The sequence below is a fragment of the Xiphophorus hellerii genome, chromosome 18, assembly GCF_003331165.1.
Source record: "Xiphophorus hellerii strain 12219 chromosome 18, Xiphophorus_hellerii-4.1, whole genome shotgun sequence".
Classification (NCBI taxonomy): Eukaryota; Metazoa; Chordata; class Actinopteri; order Cyprinodontiformes; family Poeciliidae; genus Xiphophorus; species Xiphophorus hellerii.
In genome coordinates this window covers 19,000,982-19,027,285 of record NC_045689.1, presented here as the reverse complement: position 1 = coordinate 19,027,285, position 26,304 = coordinate 19,000,982, and the positions used below count along the sequence as shown (strand labels likewise).

The 26,304-nt window shown below is 37.9% G+C and overlaps 2 protein-coding genes across 2 annotated transcripts in view; one reads left to right on the top strand and one right to left on the bottom strand.

Annotated features, from left to right (window-relative positions):
* Nucleotides 1-2,241, bottom strand: part of clpb (ClpB family mitochondrial disaggregase) — a 34,636-nt gene extending 32,395 nt beyond the window's left edge. Inside the window, exons 1-2 of the mRNA XM_032590733.1 lie at nt 961-2,241; nt 751-802 (exon numbers count right to left, since the gene is read on the bottom strand). Of these exons, the coding sequence (XP_032446624.1) occupies nt 751-802; nt 961-1,417 (509 nt within the window). The 5' untranslated portion in view covers nt 1,418-2,241. The remainder of the gene's footprint in view (nt 1-750; nt 803-960) is intronic.
* Nucleotides 2,242-4,406: 2,165 nt separating this feature from the next.
* stard10 (StAR related lipid transfer domain containing 10) lies at nt 4,407-24,458 on the top strand. The gene is made up of 8 exons (XM_032590734.1): nt 4,407-4,911; nt 5,012-5,160; nt 5,235-5,412; nt 16,660-16,807; nt 16,951-17,054; nt 21,421-21,538; nt 21,968-22,020; nt 23,066-24,458. Exons 3-8 carry the CDS (start codon nt 5,254-5,256, stop codon nt 23,270-23,272), a joined length of 789 nt encoding a protein of 262 aa, XP_032446625.1. The 5' UTR covers nt 4,407-4,911; nt 5,012-5,160; nt 5,235-5,253; the 3' UTR covers nt 23,273-24,458.
* The last annotated feature ends 1,846 nt before the right edge of the window (nt 24,459-26,304 follow it).

The following is a 26,304-nucleotide window of genomic DNA, read 5'->3' as shown; positions in this document are numbered from 1 at the left end:
TCAAAAAGGGGAAGTGAAATTATATGTTGGAAATTACTCGTCCAGCTGGAGAAATACTAACATTTCATATGAATCAAACAAATTCTGAAGAAATTATACTTTTGGGATTCACTGATGTTAAAAAGTATCACAACACAGCAGTAATAGAAGATATCACTGAACAATCTTAAAAGATTGTGTAATTGAGGCAAAAAAACCAAAAACACAAAGAATGGGAGAAATCATATATTTTTAAACAAATCTATTAGTTTAGGTTGTAAATTTGAGATGAAAAATAAAAATAAAATCTGAATTGCCACCTATAAACAAGAAGTGACATTAGTAATGGCTCAGGATTATTGTAGTTTACAAAGTTACACCAAACAATTATTTATTATTATTATTAGTAGTAATAGTTTCTATTTCAACATTTATGATTTTACAGCTATTTTTATACCAATAGTTGAAATACAGCTTATAATTTATTTTGTTGAAATAAAACATCCCGTGAAGCATCCAAGTGATTGTGTAAGTCTAGTTTTCAAAGGTTGTATGATGCTGTCACAAAGAACTTTTCCAAGACTTAAACTATAACAAAAGACTTTACAAAATACTAATTTAAGAAAGACAAATAAATGGAAAATTCTTTCAATATTTTCTAAGATTCTGAGACAAATTAGTATATTTTGCTACCAGTAGCTGAAATAATGCTAATCACTTATTAATGTACAATAAAGCAGGTGAGTGTTTGTGTGTGAACTTGTGCTGTACCTGGACACATCCTGTGCATTATTGGTTCTTGCTGCCTCAAGAAGAGAATCATCTGGTCATTTCAAAAGCACAACAATAACATTAGTACACAGTAGAGAGTGTGTGTATGACCACTTATTGCAGCTAATTGTAGTATTTCTACAATATTTTTTAACTTTTCAGTGTACTTATGTGCAGTATTGAGAACATGACCGCTTAACACGTGTGTACCTTTGTTACCGGAGTCTTTCCTCAGGCAGAAGGCCACTGCTGCGGCTGACAGCACACCAGCTGAGGCCAGCCCTGCTCGGCTGGCACCCCCACCAGTACCCCGGTTCTCACTCCCACCGCTCTGCCTGCTGTCCTCCCAATACTGGTTATTTTGTCGCCCTCTACTGGCCAGAGCCGCCCAGGAGCTACGGCGGTTCTCCAGGTTTGACAGCCATCTTGGGGCGAGGTGGTGGTACTGCACCGATGGGCTCACGCTGGTAACAGCAGTCTCTTCAGACAAAATCCCCCTCCTGAATACACGGGACGTGGATACGATAGGGTTCCGGTTGGTCTCCGCCTGTGTTTCGCGGAAACATGGACCCGTGGCTCCACTGGCGCTGGTCTGAAGCACGCGACCGCACGGTGACAGGCTGCGCGACCTTCGCGTCAGCAGCCTGGTAGGAACGGATGATAACATGGCGATAAACTCACCCAAAAATTATGAGGTAGATGAAACCCTCAGCGAGAGCGCGACCCGCAATTAGTTTGACACTCTGAGTGGAAAAACGCCGCGTTGGTTCAGGTGTAGCTGCCACCGTTCTTCTGCTTACAGTCAGGTAGTAAGCCGAAAATAGCCGTTTCACCTCATCCTAGTCTTTACGTCACTGGATGTTGTGCATTCTGGGAAATGTAGTTCTGCTAGAAAAGTAGCAAAGCGACGGTTATAATGAAATGGTACTTTACAGAGCCCTGCTTGATCTCTGAACATTTTTTTATGTTTTAGTTTTTCCTAATGGACTATTCATTTTGGAGGGAAATTTTTTTAGGCCTGGATATATCTAAATTACAATAATGGGATGGAAAAAGAATCAACTGTGTGTTAATGGCTTTTTAATAGCTAAAACTGACTGACATTGAGATTTAAATATTTCGAACATTCATTCGTCTTTGTTATGTATGGGCAAGTCTTAAATTAATGTCACTCATTAAAATAATAATAAAAAGATACGTTTCTACATTCTATGGCATCTTTAAAAAACTGTATATTCTTTGTCCTAAAGAGACAGATGGAACAGAGACAAGTTTGTTTTGGTTTTCAAGGACTCACGTCAATTACCTTACGCGATTGCTGCTTTTTTTTAAAAAACTGAAACGAACAGTTTTGTATTTCAGTGAAAATTGAATATTAACACCACCAGGTGGCGCCAAATTACAATTGTTAAGGTGCATCTCTGTGTTACCTGGTGACCTGTCCAGGCTGCCTACCTCTCACCCATGACTACTACAGATAAGCACCAGCCCCTTCACAATCCTGCAAGGAGAAACGTTATAAACAATAAAACTTTTACATCACAATTTATGTTTATTAGAACAATCAAATTGACTATTTTCCAAGTTTTATGGAATTTGTTATTTTAAAGAGCTTCCGGAAAAAACGGTGAACCACAATACCGTATGCAAAGATGACTGAGCTAAAGCTCAAACTTAAGAGGAAATGCAGTATATCTTGGGCACTTCCTATTATTATGATCTGCTTGATATAAATACCATCAATGTGCTTTCTTAGTCTTATCTGATCGCTTCTTATCTGATTTTACAGAGATTCCAGCTCTGCAGAATCAACTCTGCGCTCTAATGAATTTACAATAAAAGTACTATACAGATACAATTAATCAGAAACAAGTCATGCAGAGATTTCTTTTAGATATCCCAGGTTATACTGGTGGGCATTTTCTAAACCTAGCCCTCTCCAACTAAGTGCACATATTTTTTGCCTCAGAATATAAGCCTCTGTGGACTTCCTTCTGTGGAGTATAATGTTCTAGATTGTGTGCTGGCAGTAGACTTACTGTCCCTCAGCAGACATGAATCATCGAGAACAACATACTCTGCCAGCATAAATCTGCAGGCACCTTTCAGATGTGTCACTGTGGGTTTGCCATCATGGATACTTGACATTCATTCCCTCCAGCAAACACATCTGTTATGACACTCTGCATTCCCACTACTGAATAGATCATCTTCTGCAAAAGGCTGTCCCTGTGAGCCAAAACAGCTTGTTCTTGAGAAGTGCTTATCTGAGCAGTTGGCAGGTGGAGTTAATGGCCATTATTGCATCCGTGCCTTTGGTTCTACAATTAAAAAGACTGAATTGTCATGAGCAATTGGCATTATATGACTGGCACTGTGATTTTATGCAATTCTCACAAAGCAGTGGAAGTATTGAGTAAACTGTGAACTTTGTAGGATGAAGGTTCTTTAAGGAAACGTTTTTATATAAAATCTTAAAAGGAAAATGGATATCTGTCATTAAAACCTAAATTGTCTGGCAGATAATTCTAACAGATTGATATTTAAAAGGCCTCCCTCCCAAAATGTTAGAGGTCCAATAGGAAACACAGGTGACATCACAGAATATTTATTAAAAGAACCTCTGTTTTTAACTTTACAATTTCCTTAAAAGCTGCAGGTTGCAGCAGACTGCAACCTGCAGCTTTGGAGCCACTTGTGGCTCTTCAGACCCTCCAATTTTTAATTCCTTTGGCCAAACATTTTAACCAATTGAATTATTTTTAAAAATTATAAAAGCAGCAAATAAGAGCTATCCTTTGCAGTTTTATTCTACATTCGTAATATTCTTTGGGAAGTTTTTTTTTTTTGTCTTTAGGTTGCAAACTAAGTACTATTTTTATGTTGTTTTCAATTAAGGTTGAACATTCTGTAAAAGGAAATGCTTTCATACTCCATTAGTGTAAAAGGTAACTTTTATTTTAAACCCACACCCAAAAATGAAATAGTTTTTCTTTCATTTAAAAATAATGAAAAAATCTATAATAGATATTGTACACATAGATAATTTTTTTGAAGGGGTATGTAGCTTTTGTGACTCTAAACATTTGGTTAGGCGGACTGAAGATAAAAATAAACCAGACATTTTGGCAAAATACAGCAGTCTTTCTCAAAATTAGCAATATTTGGTGGTACAGTATTAAAATTTCATGGAGGCAGGAAAGGGGTGTATAAAAATGATTTGTAGTTACGCGACATAATAAAAATAGTAAATAAAGACATAAAAGACAAAATACTACATTGTAATACATTTAAATATATGAACTGTACTCCTTAGAAACAGTGAAATCCTCCCCAGAGAAGCCAACAAGGGGCAGGCTTTTCCAAAGTTAAAAAGCAAATGATGCGGCTAATATTGGTCTTGCATTTTTCTAAAAAGTTTGTTTGCTGCACATGAGTTTAATTGGACAAGATAAATTAAGTTGTTGCTTAACTGAAACAGCATTCAAATGAACGTTGAGTCAGAAAAAAATAAAGCTTCTTTCTATGGCCAGTTAACCTGGCAAATAATATCAAAATTCCGTCTATGTGCTTCTGAAAGCAGCTTAAGCACCACTGCGCTTCATGCATTTAAAAAATAAACAACTTTCCAGACCGAAAAAAAAAAGTTTTCAGAAAAGAAAATGGCATCCAAACTAAGCTAACAGGAAGAGTTAAAGTGTCACGACTGTGACTGTTTCAATTTTGCCCCTGAAGAGTTTTTCTAATCTAGTCATCTAAACGCCACACGTGTGCATGTGTAGCTGTGAGCGTTACGAGGAGCACCTGAAGGTAACACGGGGAGGTGCAATTTCAATGTAGCTTTCCCTGCGTCGCTCGGTTTCTCCTCCTCCTTTTCCTTTTTATTTCCCTTGCCTGCATCTCCACCACCACCACCTGCCACAACTGTACCGCAGACATGGAGACCTTCCGCTAATTGCTGTAAAGTGACGGAATAAACATCTGAAAGAAAAGGCAAAGGGGGAGACAACGAGGGCTGAGGACCAGGGAGGTGGACCATAGAGCTGGAAGGAGGCTGAAAGAAGGGGTGACAAGCGGAAAGACAGAAACATATGGTTGGACAGAAAGGCGTTTTATTTTACTGAGGACTGCCGAAGCGGACATAAACTTCTTCAACCACCGGTATAATATTCGCCCATGTCATTTCCCCTCTAACTTGTTCGCTTTAGCTTTGTGTGCACACCTGTGCCAGGCTGTGTCAGTCACTCCTCTGTTTCATTAGTTTGTTCAAGGAGGATTGCGGTGTTTGGACCTGCCTGGACGCGCGCGCACACACGCTCACAGAGAGCATCACAAGACGCGGTGCAGCCTTACAAACGCTTCCTGTACGGGGGAAATTTAATTAGACAACTTATTGGCACAGAAGAGGAGGTAATATCTTCGGTTTCTTGATTTCTCGTTGACATAAAGCTGTGTTTTCCAGTGAGAGTCTCCTCCTCCCGCAGCTTCTCACGGCAACAAGCCATGTCTGGACAGACAGTGACCATCCCGGACGACAGGGCGTTCGCAAGCTTCAAGGCGGAGTGCCTGTGCGAAGAGGGCTGGACCATGACCTACACCAAGGGGGGCATCACGGTGTGGACCCAGGTGCTGGAGGAGGGCAAATCCGTCCATAAAATTAAGGTGAGGCGACTGAGTCTGTTTTTTTTGGTTGTTTTTTTAAAAATCTACACTGGTATCTGAGTAAATCTCAATATCATCTAAAAGTAGATTTATTCAAGCAATTCAATACAAAAAAAGGACACGGATATTTTAGAATTAATTAAATTTCCCACAAAACTGGAAATTTACCAAAGACAAATTTAAAAATGAGTTTTATTACAGAAATATTTTATTATGGCCTGGAAGACTGTGGATTTGACATTTGTCCAGCAGACAGTGACCTGCACCCTGCATACCTAACCATGTATTTTCAGTACAGAAGCTGGCTGTATCCAAGTGAATTAATGAAAGTTCAGTGGAAGGAAAATATGTTTTAGGAACAGAAGTGCATTAGCAACAGGGATAGTCAAGCATTGTGAGGACATTAAACAAAAAATATTCAAGAGGTTATGAGAGATGTACAAAGCAGATTTCAGCTGCAGCAGTAGCTTGAAGAGCTACCAAATATATACATGCCCAGAACATGGGCACATCCTTGAGCTAAGCCACTCCTGAAACAGAGACAATGTCATAAGTGTCGTACCTGAGTAGTAAAAGGACTGGACAGTTGCTCGGTTGTCCGAAGCCCTTTTTTGAGATCAAAGTAAGTTTTGGATTTCTTATGGAAATCAAGATCACAGAGTCTGGAGGAAGAGTGGAGGATACAGAATCCTGGAAGTTTAAGGATTAGTGTGGAGTTTCAACAGTCTGTGAGGATTTTGGGAGCCATGTCATCTGCACTGTGCTTTATTTCAGCAAGTTCAACATCTGCTCAGGAGTCTCCCAGAAAATTTTAGATTTTAGATCACTCTCTGCTGACATGCTTTATGGATAGGCTGATTTAATTTTCCAGCAGGACGTCTCACACATTCAAAACTACCAGTACCTGGTTGGATGACCATGATGTTACTGCTTGATTGGCCAGCACTAAATCAGGTCTGACCAGCCCTAGACCCCACAGAGAATCTCCGACATGTTGACAAGAGACACCAGAACAATGCAGATGCTGTCAGCCCCAGGCTTCCTGAACACCTCATTGGGGACACAAGTTGATAACCTTTATGCCACACTGCATCAATGCAGCAATTCATGCAAAAGAGCCAGAACTCCCAGACCAAGTACTGGCATTTATTTAACAAAACTTATTTTTAATTGAGTTTGTGTAATATTCTAACTCTTTGAGAAACTAAATTTTTGGTTTTCATATTTTTAAAACATAAGTATTTAAATTAACACCTAAAATGGAATAATCATCTGTGTGAAAGGAATCTTTATGACACAAGCTTCACTCTTTGAACTGAATAAACTAACTTTTTGATCCACTGAGATGGACCCGTACAAAGAAAGCAAAAGTCAATTCTAGTTCTTTATTCATGTTTTGTCCATAAAACATGAATAAAAGGAAAGTTGAGGCATCAGCACATTTGCACTCCAGTCGTACAATCTGGATGCAGGGAAGAGCTCTGCCAAATTCCCATATGATCGAAAGTGCTGACATGCTTTAACTGCTGCTGCTTTTTGCTGCATGGACCATTGTAGTTGTTCGCCATGCTAAAGCTGACTAAAAGGAAGAGTTCCAAAACAAACAAAACTATATGTCATCCATTTGCAATCATGGAAGATTAGGTGGAAGTAATTTTTTATAGAACAACTGTCAAGGAAAGCCCCAAGTGCAACATCCTGTTGTAAATGTTTACAGTGGTGCTGATGCAACCCTAATGCACTCTATGGGAAAATTCCCCTTATTTAACAGATGTGAGAGCAGGTGGGAAAACTTAAGAGGCAATTTTATTTCCCCAGAGATAAATCAACTGCTGTTAGTAAAACTAGTGTGTTGCAGAAGTATTCATACCCCGGGAGGATTTTCATATTTTGTCCCCTAGCAAGTAGTAGTATAGAATTAAGAATCATATAACTATGAAGAAGATGTTAGGCTTAGATGGTTTTTCTTTCTTTCATGAATATAAGCCTTAAAACATGTGATATGCATCTGTATTTGACACTTTTTGCCTAAAGTTGACTTCAAAAGTGTAGTTCATTAGGAATGGAGCCTTTTTGTGTGTAACATAAGTTCAGTGTATATACAGCTGTACCTTGGTACTGTTGTACCTTCCATAAAATGGGACTTTATGAAAGAGGAAATGAGATCTGGTCAACATTTGCAAAGATTTGTTCATGGGAGAAAACCTAACATTGTATATCATCTTCAAAATACCAACCACAAGGGGAAACATAGTGATGGCAGCATTATGCTCTGGGTAGATTTTGTTCTACATTGACCAGAGAACTGCAGGACATTCCTGGAAGATGACCTATGGAAGGCTGCACAAGAATTGAGATTTCAGGCATAAGTTCACCTTTCAGCAGGATAAAAGCCCTAAACGTACAGAGGTACAAGGGACTAATTTGCTTTGTAGTCACTATGGTTCAGTGGGAAGAGTCATCATCTTGCAACCCGAAAGTTGTGGGTTTGATTCCAGGTTCTTTCTACCACATGTCAGTGTGCCCCTGGTCATGGCACTTAACCTTAAGCTGTGTATCAATGTATGAATGTGTGCGTGTGCATTTGTGAGTATGATTGGATGAATCTGGATCTAGTGTAAAGTACTTTGAGTGGTCGGTATGACTGTACAAATTCAGTCCACTTATGTTGTGTTAGAACGGATGACTTGTTGCAAGACTTAAAAATGTTATGTTTATTGACACTCCTTATCCAATCAGATTGTGATTCAGGTCTGTAGCAAAGAAACCTGGGCAGAAATTTTAATCTGTAGATATGCCAAGTACTGCAATTGTACTACAGTAACACCGCAGCTGCCAATACAGTAAAAGTTTGTTAGACTGGGGTCTGAATACTTACATGCTACACTTATCAGATTTTGTTTGCAATAAAAACCCCAACAAAAACAGAGCATCAATATTTTTCCTGCATTTGTTTTATTATTTTGCCTCAGTAAACCACATTAAAGCTTCTTGATGTAATATGAAAAACTGTGAAAATATTCGAGTGCCGTAAACGCTTTTACAAAGTAATTCTTCACATTTGAGTCCAAATTAAAACATTTTCTAGAGTTTACTTCATATTCAAAAGCACACATTGATATTTTTCAAGGCCACATTAGGTTTTCTTTTTTTATTGGTTACTTTTCAAACATTTTATTTGCTCAAATTCTTTATCCTTTGAACTCATCCACTCAATTTACTTTAATTATGTAGCAGCAGTGTGGGAATTTGTATAAATAAATGCATATCTGTTAGTCATACAATGCTGATCAAGCATAATGGAGCAAAAATAATCTCTTTGCAGTACAGTGCAGAATCTGCTGTTGTGGTGCATTGATAAGGAGGCAGGATTTTTTTCTTCTTTTTTTTATCAAACAGCAAGCATTGGTTGTTGATGGTGAAAAAAGAAACAAACAGATTCTGTGACAGAAAGAAATCTGGAAATGTGTTCAAATAAAGTTTGAAGTCAGCATATCACACGCAGACATGCACATATCTTTTGTATCTTCCTTAAGACAAAAAGACACAAGGCTTGAAACTTTAGAATTTTGCAGATATGATGTAGGGTTGACACACTTGTTCAAAAGATGTCACAGATGGACTGTTTCTATGATTTTCACACTATAAAGTGGTCTGGATCAATAACACAGTGCTAAAATGTCGCCTCTGTGCATGTGTGAGCTACTGGGTAGTTTTTACTCCAATCATAAAGAGAACGGTTTCTCCTTGATTTAGGCGGAACAAGATATTCTGAAGTTTAATTTCATTACTCTCAACAACATAACCATGCTGGAAAAGGGTCTATTGTCTGTTGCAGTATTGATGACAGAGTTTTAATTTATTCACCCAGGTCATGTGGTTAGATCTACCTTTCTAGAAAGAAGGCAAGCAGAAATTTACTGTTCATGAAAGTAACAGATTTGGCAGTTGGTCAAAACAATCATAATGCTTATTTATGAAAACTGTGAATCTCTCTCTTTTTTTGTCTTTGCATAACTTTTGTTCAGCAAAAGAAAATCAAGCCTTGAAGCTCATACAAAAAAGTGAAGGGTAGAAAATGGAAGATGATTCACTTCTTTTGCTTGTATTGTTTAGCATTGTAACATTCATGAAACTGCTTACATTTTCACAAACGTTTTGACACCTCTTTGTGTTGTACCGATAAAATGTCTGCCTCTTCTCAGAAATGCATCAGAGTATGATAATTGTTCATTGTAACAAAAAAGGATGTTTGAATGATATAGTAGCCATTAGTCAGTTAATGTGAAGAACTTGGGCAAATATGCAATGAGCAAACTCTGTTATCTCCTTCAACTGTGTCTCATTTGATGGTGCAGCATGAGGACTTTTTCTGTACTTTAACAATACTCTGCCACTAATGAAAATAAAAATGCCTTTTTAAGAATGTGGATATTTACACGAGAAACATGAAGCAAAAATAATTCTGCCTATTGAACACAAAGTGATTTCTAATTGGCTAATAACTTTTTTTCATGGGCAACATGCTCTAATTTTCTTAGCTTATACCAGGGTGTCCAAAGTTGGCCCTCAAGGACCAGCATCCTGCGTGTTTTAGTTCTCTCCCTGGTTTAACGCACCTGGATCAAATGATGGCTCATTAAAGGCCTAAGAAGAACACTGACATGCTGAGAAGGTTGTTACTACCACCAGGGAGAGAACTAAAACATGCTGGATGCCGGCCCTAGAGGACCAACGTTGGGCACCCCTGGCTTATACAGAAAACCATGAACCAACCTCATTTTCCTATTTATTATACGTTGAGCAGACTAAGCAGGTGTAAAGAAAGCACTTTTTTTCACTTTAAATAGAATAGATGACTGCAGTCATTTGGTTTCTAAGTCAAAGTTAGCCAAGTGTACATTTAAATTGGGAGAAACTGGGATGTCAAAAAATTGTAATTATGTAATACTGATCAAGTTATGCTCAATGCTTTCTTTGTTAGAGGACTACAATTTCCTCAGTCCACCAGTCTTGAAAATTGGCCAGTATACCACAGTAGTTGATAGTAATGTGATCTTTCAGTACTGGTTGGGACAGTAAGCAAACAGAATGGGTTTAGATGTATCAGCAGTCCTTTTTCCTGCTGCTGTATCCGGGTCTGAAGAGCGTGAGTTAACCACCAGGTGTTTACTTTGTTAAATAAATTGATGTGTGCATACATGGGTGTGTGTCTAAGTGTGTTATCTTCATATGCAGAGGGGGATCCAACATCATACCATGAATTGGGATCTTACCCTGGAGCCAAGCGCTTGTTGATTTTGGTGTAACATAATCAACACGGTGCAAGTCTGCTTCATTGGCGTGTTAACTCTTTGTATGTCCACTATATGAATGCAAAGGAACAAATCTTCTTATTCATGTTTTTTAAATTATTTACACCAGCTGTATTTCTTAATGACAGCTGTAGTTTGCAAACAATTACACACACACGTTAGTGATTTGGGTTGGGCCTCTGTTTATAACTGCCTCTTATCTTTATGTAAATATGACGGTAACATGAGCTTGCCTTTTACATCGTATGATATTGTCTCAACTTTTGTTTCGGGGCTCGAGCAATTGATCTTCCACTCTACAATGGGCAGTACTATTATTCAGAAAAATAAAATATATAACAGGACCTTATAGGTTTTGTTTTAGATGGAGAGGAAGAATTATTCTTGCACAACAAAAACAATGACCTGTTATTACATATATCTGTACTATTCATTTATTTTGTTACACAAACCTGAGCAAAAATTTAGGGGAAGCACCTTTTGAAATTAACTTAATGGTTTGCTTTGGATGGAGCAACACAATTATCAGAAGCTGATTTTAATTAACTCAGGCTATCTACTGTGGTAGCTAGCCTGCGGTCTGCTACTTTACAGACATGCCTTGTAGTTTATCTGTAATATTAAAACAACTTTATTTGGAGTTGTAGGTGGTGGTGTCTTTAGTTCCAACAGCTTGACTTGGCATGTTTTCCAGTGGTCAAAATTCTGATTACCCAAGTACAGTATGTCTGTCTTCTAATCAGAGGTTAATTGTAGAAACCTTATTTTAGTCGCTGCAGCTTAAACATGTAAGCTGAGAAGGTTTACAGATCCGTCATCAAAATCAGAACTGCGGTTGCTGTTGGTTTAGAGATTTAGGTTATGAATAATAAATGTTTTATTCTGTTTGCATACACTGACTGAAGCTGTCTGAGTTGAATGATTCCTCTATTTTTATAACTAAAGCAGGCAGTTACTTGGAGAATATATGTTCTTGTTTTTACTACTTTTGTGCATTTAATTATTGTAACATAAATTTTAGTATAACACTACAGAAACACATGCCCAGGCAAACACTAACACACAAAAAAGAGCCTTCTGGGATTGTCCTTTTCTATGCAGATGCAGAGGGAAGCTCTGCACGAAGCATCCCCAGAATTGTTTCTGCCATTTTTGTATCATCTCTCAAAAGAAGATGACGAGCACTGACAAGTTTGTAGGAGGAAGAGTAGGTATGAGAGGGTAAAGGGAAAAAAAGTGTCTCATGAAGGAACCCAAGGAAAGAAGGAAAAGTTGGTGGGTTGAGTTACATGGGAGGGGAAAAGGGATTGTTGGGTTCATGGTGTGGGTGGATGCTATACTGTGGATAATCATAAGCAACTGGATAGATCTCTGTTTTTGGTCTTTACTCTGGCCTGTGGATCTTTCTGAACCCTGTTTCACCTTCCTCTTTCCCCCGTCCCTCACTCTGGGTTTCCTATGCTGAGTTTACTGAATTAGTATGTAATAGAATTACACAGATTTGTTCTTAGGAGGGTGTAAGTCTTCATTTTCTACTGAATGTCTTTTGCCCCTTCACTTCTTCTCTTTCACTTTTCTTATTCAATTGTCCTCCTTCCTCCTACTCCTGTTTCAGTTTGCCTGTGGATTCAACACATCCTTTATTCCCACTGGTTTTTTTTTTTGACCTACCGCACCTTGGATTTGGCAATCCATCTACGCGCAAGTGCTCACACACGCATACACACGCACACAGCCATGCAAACATTGACGATTATGTTGTTGGCTATCAAGCATAGCAAGTTGCAAGTACTGAGGCATTGTTTCTGGCATTCTATTGAAGGTATGTCAGACATATTTTGTCTGTTTGTGATTCTTGAGTAGTTTGAAGGGGAAATGGTTGTTCACATCACATGAAAATATGACTTTACACAACTTTACACATTAGAATGTGTAAAGTTTATTCAAAAATATTGGACCTTTTTACTGGGATTATAAAGCAGGACCTTCTTGTTGCAAGTCCACAGCACTAATAATTGCGCCACTATGCCAAACCATAGGTTTTCTACCTCAATTCAATCACCTGTTGGAGCATTTAGTAGGAAATTTCTTAACCACTAATTGTATAAGAATGATACCAATTGTGTCATTCTTATTTTCTTATTTCTCACAGACAGTAAAAGCAACTTTCTGTCACCTTTCACTGAATGTCGCCTGCTGTATCTAGTCATTGTCTTTAACACGTGATCACAAGTATGCCTTGTATGTGACTTGGTGTCTTGTTCTCTCTGTGGTTACTTTTGTTTCAATCTTTACTGCAGAGAATGAAGAGACCAAGCCTTTGTGTGAGGCCCCACGAAGTTTGAAAGAACTTTTATCTCCTGCCCATTTCCACACTACAGCACAATTAGATCAATTTTGGATCTAAATAAGCTGATATTGCACCCTCGTAGTAGAGGTGCAAGCTTATCACAGCATTTGTATGGAAGACAAATGAAAAAAGTTGGATTGTTTTTATTTATTTATTTATTTAAACCAAAAAGTGACTGACCAGCTGCTGTGCTGACCTGGGGTTTGTTTTAATATCTGAAAATATTTTCTTAGAAAATAGTTTCTAAGAAATAATAATTTTTTAATACATTTTGATCTCTGTTCTTGGTCAGGCTTTTGAGTATTATTTAACCAGCTATCATGCATGCCTTCAAAAGCATTTAGTTACACTTTCCTTTTCATGGCAAAGCTCTGAGTTGTGGTACATTCTTTTAGCAATGCTTTCTTTTACCTGAGCTTGATATTACTATCCCTAATATTAATCACACAAATGTTGTATCTTAGTCTAAGGGCTGCATTTTTGATGTAAATCTAGGTGGTTTGACAGTTTAATTGAGTGTATGTGACTTCCTGTTACATTTCACACGCTTCAAGAGTTATGCACGCCTGTTTTATATTTTAAGCCTTGCAAAACATTTTTCAAGCTTGTTCACTGCTAGCCAAAAATAACATTTACATATCATTCAATTGCTTTAGATCTTTGCATGAATAAAAAAAAAAGCATTAATCAAGGAAGACTATAAAGTTCTAATTTCAGTAGATATCAGCTTAATAAAAAAGATAAAAATTGTGTTTTGATGTTTAAAATGAGTATTGGACTATAAGCATTTAGTAGAACAAAAAATTTCTTAAACACTGAGGATGTTTTTGTGATTTCTGTTTAAAGTCGTACTGTATGAAGGTGTTGTCCCCCATTGGGCTTTACATTCTTGCTCTCACAAAAATTTTTATTTTAGGAGAGACAAAACATTTTCTTCTGGACCAGGTTCTAGAAGTAAGTACCTGGTCCTTACATTGTTGCCTTCCAGCAATTAGGTTCCAAGTTTGAATCCCAACCGGATCGCTTTCTGTATGGAGATTGTATGTTCTTCCTGTGCATGCATGGGAACTCCGGCTTCCTCTTACAGCTCAAAACATGACTACTGGATTATTTGGTTATTCTAAATTGTTCTTAGGTATAAGCCTCTAAGTTGAAAACTGAAATTTAATTGCACACTGTAACCTAACAGTGTGCAATGTTTCTGCTCTATGGCTGGTTGTCTGTTTTTGTTTTGGCATGGTTACAGCAACCCACAAAAGGTCTGGCATATTTCCCCCACAGTTTTGGGTGAATTTCTGTTTTTGTTTGAGTAAAGAAACTTTGCTAAAAATAATGCCATGTTTTTGAGTACTTAAGAAAAATTACAAATAGGAATGATTTGTGAAAGCAGCTTTTATGTGGATACATACCCAAATGTTGCTCAAATTTAAAATGTAACAAAATGCTAAGCATTTCAAGACGAGGATTATTTTGCTCACTTTGTTTAATTGGTTCTTTTAAAACATGGGGACCTTATTTAATGCACAAAATGCTTTCATTCGGTGAAAGGTCAAGCTGATCATAATTAATTCATCACCATTGTAATACAGTATGTAGCTTGAAGTGGGTTGTCTTGCTCAAACCTTACTTGAAAAAGTCTATATATGAAAGTCAACTTATGTTGCTGCTTAACTTGCGCCTTTACACCATTATTGAGTAGTTGATATACAGTAGATTCTGAATTTCACTCTAACATTACATTGCAGAAGATGTTAAAAGATTTGCAAACCATTCTGCAGTCTTTATGCTTCTGTTTACAGATTTTTCAAGCTGTTTGTACTGCTCAGCAATTATAGTTGAAGTTCCTTGTTCATGTCTAGGAGAGTACTTTAGATGTTATATTATGTCGTTACAGAACAGTTTGATATTGGTCTAAAAGGGGAGCCTATATGCTATTTTTATTGAACAGTGTGAGTTCCCCTCTATTCAAAGAGCTTTCCTAGCAGTAATGAGCATAATTTTTCTAAATGAATCCCTCGGGGAATGGGAAGAGACAGATGGATAAAGACAGGCTGCCTTCTCGACTGATTAGCATTGGGACTTTAAATCTTCTGGGACAGACTGGGTCCATTTCTTTCTCATTTGCTTGTCTTTTCTTGCTCACTTTATGTCTGTTTCACAAGTGCTTTCCTTCATTGATCTCTTCATTTTTGCGGATTCTTTCACTTGCCGCTACTCCATTGTACTTGTTGATATTATTGGGATGCGTCCCTGTGACAGTTGTAACTCCAGCAATGGCTACACTCTGGGGTTTGAGGCGTTTCTCAAAGCAAAGCAAAGACAGGAGATCCCTGGTTCTATTAATAAGCTTTGCAACACCTGAAAAGACACAAAGAAAGAGGTGGCATGGATGGATGACTGACATTATGCTTGCATCCTGTGATCAATTCTGAAACACTGCTTTTTCCAAATGGTAGAAGTTAGCTATCCAACAATAAAAGCTAAAAAAGATCATTCAGAGCTCCTGCCAGTGCTTGACTCTTGCAGGCTATCTGGCATATGTCCCTGTCTCTGACTTGTACTGAATGTGTGATTTTTCTGTTGGAGCTCAGATCTAATAATGACTCATCTGTGATCGGTGGCCTGATGTTGTGCTTTTCTTTCTTTGTGTTTCACACCCAATCTCCGTCTTTCTGACATCAATGCTCTCCAACCAGCTGATGTCTAAACACTTCCACATCACATAGGTCTGTTTGTGGAAGTTTCTCTACAAGATCCTGTTCATTTGTATTTCTCTTTTCAGCAGTATTGTATGTTAATGCAAAGATTTTTGCAGATAAATCTGATGTTTACCCTTTTAATATTTGCCTTTTTCAGGTGGCAGGAGTGGAGCAAAACTTTAGATCTGAAATGAGTCGGTGTCTGCTTGATCTGAGGAATCTCAGTGAGAAAAGAACGGGGTGTACAGTGCTGAACTTTTCAGCTTCTGTGTTTTGTCAAGTATTCCTACAACTTGAACTTTTCATTATTTTTTAAGTTACAACTTCAAACTTTGTTTTAATGGGATTTTGTTACAGATTAGTACAAAGAAGTGCATAATTTAAAAGTAATGAGAAAATGTTGCATGTTTTTAAATCACTGAACAAATCTGTCAAGTGTGGCTCCATTCTTTTACCCATCAGTCCTGACCTGCTTCTCTGTCTCTAACAAAGGATATTCATACAGCATGACACTTCCTTCTCCATGTTTCCCCATGGAGGTGGAAAGAGAAGGCTGTTATTTTTAAGGTCATATGCAGTGTTGGTACTTCTGCCACAGAGAGGCTAAAAAGTTCAGTTTCAGTTTCCAAGGAAACTAAATACCTGTAACACTTTTCAACTTTTTATGTAGTTAAAATTGAAAACAATACGCCACTTTCTTCTACTTCACAGTTATGCAGTACTTTGTGTTGGTCTATCATATGAAATTCTGTTAACAATTGAAAAGATTCAGGAAGTTTGAACAGTTTTACGAGGCACCGTAGAGTGAAGAAATAATCCATTCCATTACTCTTGTGTGTTTTTTTTCTTTATAGCCTCATGATGAATGTTCTCTTTCTTTTAGTGTCGTATGGTATGTAAGGATGTGCCGGCTGAGACGATGTACGATGTTCTCCATGACATTGAATACAGAAGAAAGTGGGACTCAAATGTCATCGAGACCTTTGATATTGGGAAGCTCACAGTGAATGCAGATGTTGGATACTACTCATGTACGTTGCACTGGTTGTTCTAAACATTGTTTTGCTTTATGTGGGTGAATGGTTTTGTGTAGTGAGGGGAAGTGGTCACATAGTGAAATGCATATTATTGTTCAACGGTTTGTTTTATTGGAGATGCATTGTTTGTTTTAAAGGGAAGTGTCCGAAACCTCTCCGGAATCGGGATGTCATCACTCTTCGCTCCTGGCTGCCAATAGGGAAGGATTACATCATCATGAACTACTCTGTTAAGCATGCCGTATGTATGGACAACCATATACAGTGAACCCTTTTATAACCTTTTTATGTTGCACATAAATGTGAATACAGCATTGTGAAATAAAAGGGACAAAGTAGATGATGGTTGGCTCAGCTGAAAAAATATTTGCCCACTTTACCAAGGGCATTGTAGTGCATGAATGTCTTTATGTAGAGAGGAGGTGATGCAAACTTTTCATGGGACACTTAGAATTTCACTCATCTTGTAGAGAAGCTTTCCATCCAGGACAAAGAGACAGCTTGGCATCTGTCCAGAGAGACAAAACTCTCTACCCCTTGAAGCTTTTACTGTAGATGTATTATGTACCAGCACTGCTTCACTTTCCCTGCAAGATCATTAATCTGATACAGTTGAACACTGTACATTATGACTTTGGCTACTAAACATGCTTTCTATGAACTTGACCCATTTAATATCAAGTGGTAGTAGAACACCGATAGTGTTTAGAGAACATAAAGATTATGCGATTAACAAGTTGGACTTCAGTCCAAAACGTTTGCTGATAAATTGGCAGCTTTTCCTATGTGGAACTGAGCTCCTAATCATCTCCTGTCACCAAGGCTGTTTCAACAAAACTAAAGTGTTTATTAGAAACTAGTTGGGTAACACTGATGAGGCAGTGAGCTTTGTAAAATTTGAACAAACAAATGTGTGAGATTCTCTAGAGGTTTTTCTCAGTCCTGTTGAGGTCAAGTGGTTCTGCTGTCAAGCTGTTTTACTCTCTTTCTAAATAGTACATTGCCTGAACTTGTTCAGCACTTTATTTAGTCTAGATGACTCCAAAGAGCTTTGCTCTACATTCAATCATTAACCTATTCTCACTCACATTCATTCGGTAGCCAAACCAGTCCTAGTTAGTAAATCTCAAAATATCGACCACCTAAATTCTTCCCTTCTTGCCCAAATGCCGCTTGATGCCATTTATTCCCCAAATAAACAACATGCACATACCACTCATGTAAAATAAGAGAAAACGCGACTCATAAGACAAATCCACCTTCTTCTATTGCTTCATGGTTCAACTCTGAGACTCAAATGTCCATTACTCACCCTTTCAGGATAGCCACAGATTGATCTGTGGCTACTGGCTAAGCAGCAGTAAACAGTATTGTGCAGGCTGGCCTCCGATCCACATGAACGTCATCTGTTTACGACAGCTTTTGTTAGCCAATGACCCCTTCAGACTGGGAACACCCCACCAGGCCTGTACTTTTCACTGACTCAGTCATCTTAGTTTTTTCTCTTGTCAATCTCAATCAGATCTTTAACGTTTTATTTATTTATTTCTAACACATCAACTATAAGAAAAGATTTGTCGATGTCGTAAGAATGAGATGAGTTTTATGCACTTTACCCATCATTGGTCATAAGCCTGAAGAGCTAAAACTAGACATTAGAGATTTCTCATTGTTCAGCTTTTTATTGACTGCATGTCAGCCTTTGAGAAACTTTAAAGTGATTTCTTGAATACCAGTGAAAGTTACATGACAGTATAGTTACATATAACTATAGCAATTAATTTATCAGAATGTATTATCTTTGTTATTTTTTTAGAGCAGGTTACTGAAATTGGTACAAATTGTATATTTGGGTACTTTGTAATGTGACTCCAACTTAAAACACTAGAATTTTTGCTATGCTTTCTGTATGAAACAACATGGGAGCTTAGTAGCTTTTTCATGCATGATTAATTTGTAAGTCAGATTTTTGGTGACTTATCAAAGAAAAATTTTTCTTTTGAGAAAGAGTCTGGTATTGGCCTGAAAAGCAGCCAAAGCTAACCGAAAAACTGTGCATTGAAGTTTATGCGGTTTAAAGCAGCCCTGCACAAATGGAATTGCAGTTTGTCATGTAGTTAGTAAGGATACATATTTAGTACCTTTCATTTATTGGTCCTTTTATCTGTTGGGACAATCAGTAAATGTTTTAAAAAGATTTAGTTTGTGGCAGTCCACGAAGAACCATTGATTAAGACCACTTTAAAAGATTAAGAGGGTTTGACTGGTTGGCAGTGAAGCATAAAAGAAACTAGAGATTTTTGCACATTAAAAATAATCAAAGGTTTCTAAATAACTTGTTTAATAAAGTATTTAGTCTCCTGGTCCTTCACTCCTACCCTCTCTGTCTCATTTGGAGTTATACTCCCTAAAACAAAGTTTACAGAAGCATAAGGCATTTCATGTGACTGTTAACTCTGGACTTCCGGCTTGCCTTCCGCATTCCTGCCTCAATTAGAGTTTACAGACATAATACAATCCGTGTCTGTGAATGAATGTTTGTGTTAAGCTGTGTGATTTGACAAAGTCACTGTTGCTGATCAGTTGAACTTCAGACTTACAGTATGGAAGACTGTTTAACTTATTAATCTCGATGAATATGACACTGACTTTAAAACAAACCAGTGATGTAGACAGGCATGCCTAAAACATAGTGAAATACAGATAAATTAGGGAATGGAACTAGAAAATAATATTGAATTAATTAAGTCTTTGGTTAAATTTTTAATGGAAAAGTGAATTACTTTTATTCATTGTAGATACAAAAATATCTTCCTCCCTTTGTTTCCACTTAGCTTTAATATCACATGAATGCTCTGACAACCCCTCTGAATTTCAGTTCTTTATGCTATTCCTTTTGCATTCTTGTTGTAATATTACCTAGTGCAGATCTTTATTTATTATGATTTAATTTGAGAATAAATTTAATGACATTATTTGTCTTCTATATTCTACCAAATTAGACCAATTTCTTTTTTTCCAACAAGAAGAAGGTCTTTAATTCTGCAATAAAGAAAATCAAAGAAAGGAACAAACTTAATGTTTGGCTCCAACATTTTTGGAAGAAATCAGAGGAATTGTCCCAAGTTTTTTTTTTGTTAAGCCAGTATGTGATGTGTTAATTGTCAGTTCTGCTAATGGTGATGTAAACTCTTCAATGTAGTTTCAAAACCTTGACCTGAAACGTATAAAAACCAGAGAATGGATGGGTTATGTCATTATGTTCTCTTTTAATCTGCAAAGTGAAATGGGGAGATGGGCTGTGAGTGTTCACTTTGGTAATGTTTGCATGTTTCATTTTGACCAAAGCATGTTAGACATTGAATTTGGACTTGGAGAGAAATGAGACCCAATTGTAACAAAAATGTTCAGTGTATTTTATAAACACACTGAACATGTCAGGATAAATGAGGACAAAATCAGATGTGCAGCAGTCACACAGCAGAATTGTCCCAGAAAATATCTGACAATACTTGATATCTGCTCAAGGTCATTTTTAGTTGTCTTCATACTGAATGACTGATTAAAGCTCACAACCAGAGATTTTCTGTCAGGACAAAGGTTTATTGCACAGTGTGAACCTGAGATTTTAAGATTTAAAGTTTCCTTTTTGGTTCCCTCCTATATAAATCTTAATTTTTGGAGACTTCTTTTAGCATCTTACAGTCCTCTCTCAGAATGAACTTGCTTGTACAGCCAGACTCAGCCATGTTGGCAGTTGCTTATCATGTCCTCCTCCAGTTTTACACTAATTTCCATACAGTGAAACTCAGTTTTAAAACAACTCCTAGTGATCAGATAAAATTCAATGAATATTTTGAAGTTTTTATCTTTGTAACACCAAAAACTCTGCTTTCAAATCAATTAATCAATTGATCAAGGATATAGTGTCCGTGTCTGCCGGATGTCAGAGAGATATAGTTCAACTTAAATGCCCATTAGCTCAGAAGATGATGCTGTTTGGTTTCTGAAAATCCTGCAGATGATTCATGAACCAAGCTGCCAAGGTGTGCTCAGCAGAAATTCCTATACTGTAACCTGTTAGTAGAGAAGAGGAGATGCCAAAAATAAGCATCAGATTTCTGAAAAAAACATAAAGCAGTGATATGAAGTTCCTCTCCGCTAAGAGTTTCCATCTCCGTGCTGCTCTGGGTGCTTCTTTAGTGCTCTGCAGTGAGCCTTTTCCAGTCAGTGCTGGCTAACCAGCTCTGTATGTCATTATAGTGAATAATTATCTCAGCTATGTAGCCAAAGAAGTTAGCAGTAAAATAATACAGTTTGCTGCAGTGTGTATAGCTGTTAGTGCTTTGTCTTGTGCATTGGATTTCAAATGAATGTAAAACTATAGCAATTTAAAAAACACAGTTCAATATGCTTGCTGCAAACATGACAGATTATTTGATAAAATGTCTAGAAAAGCCTTGAATAAATTAATTTTTTTATACAGATATTGTACCCTCATTGAATAAAAAATGTAGACTCCATTCTCATAGATAATAAAATGCAGGGATATTATCCAGTTTTGTTGTGCCCTTAAACTAAACATAAATTTATTGTTGTCTTCACAGAAATACCCTCCTAAAAAGGACATGGTGCGGGCTGTTTCCCTTCAGACAGGCTACATGATTCAGAGCCAGGGACCAACCAACTGTACCCTCACTTATATGGCCCAGGTAGATCCACGAGGTAAATAACACACACACATACTGCAGCAAAATCAGTGCACAGCCTTGTTCAAAAGTGCATAGATGCTGCACATAATGATGGAAAAAAGAGATGCTCCCTTTTCCAGGTGCTAATGCAGGCTGCATAAATTATTCATTCATTTACCTTTATGTTAAATGGGTCGTCCTGGTAACCATATGAAGAAGATTTGCTGCTTGATTTTCTTACTTGCATGCAGGTTCTTATTGCTTAGATCTCAAGAATTACCTCTTCCTGATGTATTTGTGTGGATGCAACAAGAATCAAGTTACTAAGATTCTCTTTCATGTGTTTGATGTGAAATGCAATGAAAGAAAACCTAACATTTTTCTTCAAGCCACCTGCTCCATCCCTCATCAACCTCTTTTTTGACTTATTCTGACTTACCCAGCTCCTTCTTTCTTTTTACAGGCTCATTACCCAAGTGGGTTGTCAACAAATCTTCTCACTTCCTCGCTCCCCGCGTAAGTCATGCACATATTAACACGGATCCTGTGAGTGTCTTGTGCAGTTTTCCAAATGGTAGTCTTTCATCTTGACGGTACGTCACGGCACATGGGCTGTCACGGTGGGAATTACATGCCTGCTAAAAAGAACATTCTGTGCAGCTCATTTCTGAAATGTGGGTTTGCTTAGGTTGATACTGAGAAGGGTGTTTAAATTTGTGTTGAAAGTAAGGAAAGAATGGGACTGACTGCTGCCATGATCAGTGAAGAGCAGCTTAAATAGATTTGCAAAGTACAAACATAAAGATGAATCGAATTGATTTACACATTCCATTTCAGCTTCTAACCATAGCACCCTGTGTGAGTTTTCTTTCATTGGAAACACAGTCGGAAATGTGTGAAGGTACCTTAGTAGTAGGTTCTAATTATACAAGATGCCTTACATAAATATTTGCAGTTTTGGAGCTCAAAAGATCTCTCTGGTTTATCTGCTCATTCTTCATCACTGCACCATTGTGTAGATTTGGGACAGACAGAGTCTTTACATACTGTACTGCTTTAGTTTTCAGTTTGCACTGAGTCAGTTACTATGAATCGTTACTAGATAACATGCAATTTGCAAACTTATTCTGAATAAATTTACATGGAAGTCCAAGTGCCAGGTGTGCCTCAACTAAAAGATTGCATTGATGCATTTCTCAACAAAAGCTTTTAAAATAAGGAAATGTTTATTACAGAAATTCAGTAAGCAATAGAAACACCTCATAAAAATATTTAGCAAGACTAAAGCAGCAAACTCAAATACAAAATGTTTTGCCTGACACAAAATGGCTAACCACGAATGCATGTTTCACATTACCACTTCTGCTTCCAACTGTACCATCACTTAAATTTAATCTGCAGAGCTGCTTCAGTCCTCAACACAAATGTATTTCATGTCTGGTGTCAATCCAGTCCACCTTGTTTTTTGATAGAAATGGCAGACTGTTAGTTTAATCTGTGGAAATATGTGTAATATTAAACAAAACTGATTGTTTCATTTTTATTTCTGTCCTTGTTTTAGGCAATGAAAAAGATCAGCAAAGCCTGTCTGAAGTATGCCGAGTGGAAGCAGAGACACGGGCCCAACTTCAAGCCCTGGCTGTACCCCGAACAGACCACCTTAGCTACAATCCCACTCTCGGAGCTGAGCATTCAGCGCGCGGAGAGCCTGGAGAATTTCGACGAGAGCTCTTTGGCCGAGACTAATGAGAGAGAAGACAGCGACTAAACCAAACATGTTCATACAAACAGCAATGCAGGGATACATAAATGCTTAATAAACGTCCCATCATTACATGTATGTATATGTGATTCTGTCTGTACATTGGATATTGGTCATGAAATGCATATGCAAACATATCAATGAGGACAGGTATGACAGGACAGGCACACGGATAAACTTTACCAACTCAGCCACATTTACATACACGTTGTATGAACACAGACACGTCACATAAACAAGGAGCACAAACAATACTATTAGAAGTAAATAAACTAATATTTGATGTGCTCAAAGTAGCAGTAAAGATTATTTTTTTCTTTTTAAAGGGATGTTGTTTTTTAATGCAGAGTTTCATGTCAACTATATACATAGATTCTTGTTGTAGCACTTAGACTTTCAAAACATTTACACATCTTTTCACCTTGCAACCACAAACGTCTTTGTATTTTTTTGACTATGAGATCGTCCAACACACAGTAGACTGTAACAATGAAGTGCAATGGATTTTTTATTTTATTTATTTTAACTGGACCCTTTCCATTTGGTGATTTTTGAAGGAATTTTGTTGGACTGAATATTTGGGATGTCAAAGTAAAGATGGTCTGAACACAAGTCAAGCTTTCAGATTATATATATATATTTAAACTAAGGTGTAAAACAATTAATCATTTCCCATTCAAGTTGTAATTTTGCACCCCTTCGTGTTGGCATGCACACAAATCCAAATAAAATACGACGAAGTTTGTGGTTGTAATAAGACAAAATGTAAAAGTTTATTGGGCATAAATAACTTTGCAAAGAACTATGCCTTTAATAAACCATTTGCACACAAAGTTTAACATGCATATTGATTCTACATATGACCTATCAAGATCCAATATTTTCACAATTAGTTACATGATCTCTGAACTCCAGAAATATACATCCAAACATGCTGCACCAGTGCACGCAGACCTGTATTAGTCTCGATCTTTAAGTCTCTCAGTCTCCATGACATTTTCTTAGCACATAATTATGCAGGTGTGCAGAAGGCAGCTGGAACCCACAACCCAACCTTCATCCCACCTTTTTTTTTGGTCACACACAGACAAATGCAGATTTACATTCATGCAATGACAGCTTCTTAATTTGGGAGATGTCTGAATGTATGTATACTTTAAATAAATACATATTCCTACAAAGGTTTCCATCATTTCACTGGTTTTTGAGTTTATTTTCCTGTTTTCACGTGTGCTTGGGTTTTGCCGTGGTTGGTCTTTCTTCTTCATGCAGGTTTTTTGAAAGTGCAGTGCCCTGATCAGAACAGACAAACACAATTACATGCAGCTGTGACTGGTGAACTGTTTGTACTCACAATGGGAGACGATGTGCACGTGTGTTCGTTTGATTGCATGCACCTACGGATTCACTGCGTGTGTGTGCAGTGGCCTACATCAGTGTTAGGAATCCCCCCCAATCTGTTGACATAGCAACGCCAAGATCGACTCGGCACCAAAGAGCAAGACATAATGACGAGATCTTGTGTGATCTATACTTGGGTTGTTTCTTATTGCAGCATGCCTTGCTGCTGCTCATAACAGCAGGCATGCAGGCACACTGAACAGAAACCGTTCCGATCTGATTCTCTATTAAAATAGCTCAGGAAGTGAGAGGAACACAGCAGTTGCCTGTTTATGTGGTGGCTTGGCCATGATTTTTTGCATCTCTTCCTCTCTGTTTGCTTCCACATTTTTACACCAGTCTCCTCTGCATATGCACTGCCTTATAAAGTATGAATGATGAAGGGAAGTGTATGCAAGAAATTCAAAAAGATCTCAAGCTCAACACTGCTGCTATTATTGCTCAATGGCAGAGGCCTCCCGCTCTGCCATTGTAATGTTCATATGTGTGTGTGTGTGTGTGTCAGAAGGACGAAAGAATGGTTTGCAACTGCACAGCTTTGCTCTGTCGTGTCTCAGTGGTATCCCCGTATTGTCTTCCACCCGCCTCCGCAGCGGGAGGAGACATAGAAGCAGCATGCTGGCCAGAAAACCCTCTGTGGATCTGTATGTGTCACACTACCACCCCCACAGCTACCCGGCCCACCGGGGATGATAGCCTAGTGATGACTCATCGCCACCCCACCTCCTTGTGTCTTCTCCCACTCCCTCTCCTGACATCTCTCGTGTTCACCCCTCACTCTGCTCCTCATCTTCTCTTTCTTTCTCCATCTTTTCAAGCGCTCAGCCTTCTCCACTCCCACTCTGCTCTTTTTCTCCATATTCCTAATCTCAACCATTTGTTCTCCCTGTTCTATCTTAGCCCCATTAAGACTCTATGTGCTCTTGCATTGCAACTTGTGCTTGTCTAGTGTTTTCATGCTTTTTTTTATTCATTGTCAGTCTTCTGCATTACTCTCCCAATTCTGCAGCTCACTTTTTGCCACCTGTTTTCTCCCCCACCCCCTCTACCCCTAACCACAAGCTTCTGCTCCAGCTCCACCTTTGTCCTTTTCCCTGTAGGTCTGAGATGAAATGACTAACACGCTGCCAAGTCACGGACTTGTCGCAGAGTAGATGTGTAGTTCATTCAGCCTGGAGGGGAATAAATCTTGTACGACTCCTGACTGAGAGTCCCTGATTGTGACGTGGGGAGGGGAGCAAATAACAGAGAATCACAATATGGGTGAAGTGTGAGTGACAAGACTTTGAACAATTTTTTCACAGTGACAAAAATAATTACGTCAAACTTATTGCAAAGGTTTCTATTGTCTTGCTAATTGTCCTCCCATTTAATGAAGTAAAAAGAATCCGCAATAATTTAATGATCGTTCTGGTACAAACCACCCCGGTGGTTCTTGAGTCAGTGTAGATGGTAAGTGGTTGCCCTCTTCTGGTTTCACTGGGACTCTACAACAAGTAACAAATTGGCTATAGTCATACGACGTCTTTATTATAGTCCTTGGCAAAAAATATTAATGTCTTCATGTTTTTTAACACTAAGTAGCAAAAAAATTGTCAATTGGAAGAAAGATTTTACATGATTTTGAAATGTTTTTA

Bases quoted from the DNA above. Each gene is read 5' to 3' on its own strand.
- stard10 (XM_032590734.1), top strand. From the start codon at position 5,254: ATGTCTGGACAGACAGTGACCATCCCGGACGACAGGGCGTTCGCAAGC. The intron at 16,808-16,950 runs GTACGTTGCACT...TTTGTTTTAAAG, and splicing joins AGATGTTGGATACTACTCAT to GGAAGTGTCCGAAACCTCTC. The intron at 17,055-21,420 runs GTATGTATGGAC...TTGTCTTCACAG, and splicing joins ACTACTCTGTTAAGCATGCC to AAATACCCTCCTAAAAAGGA.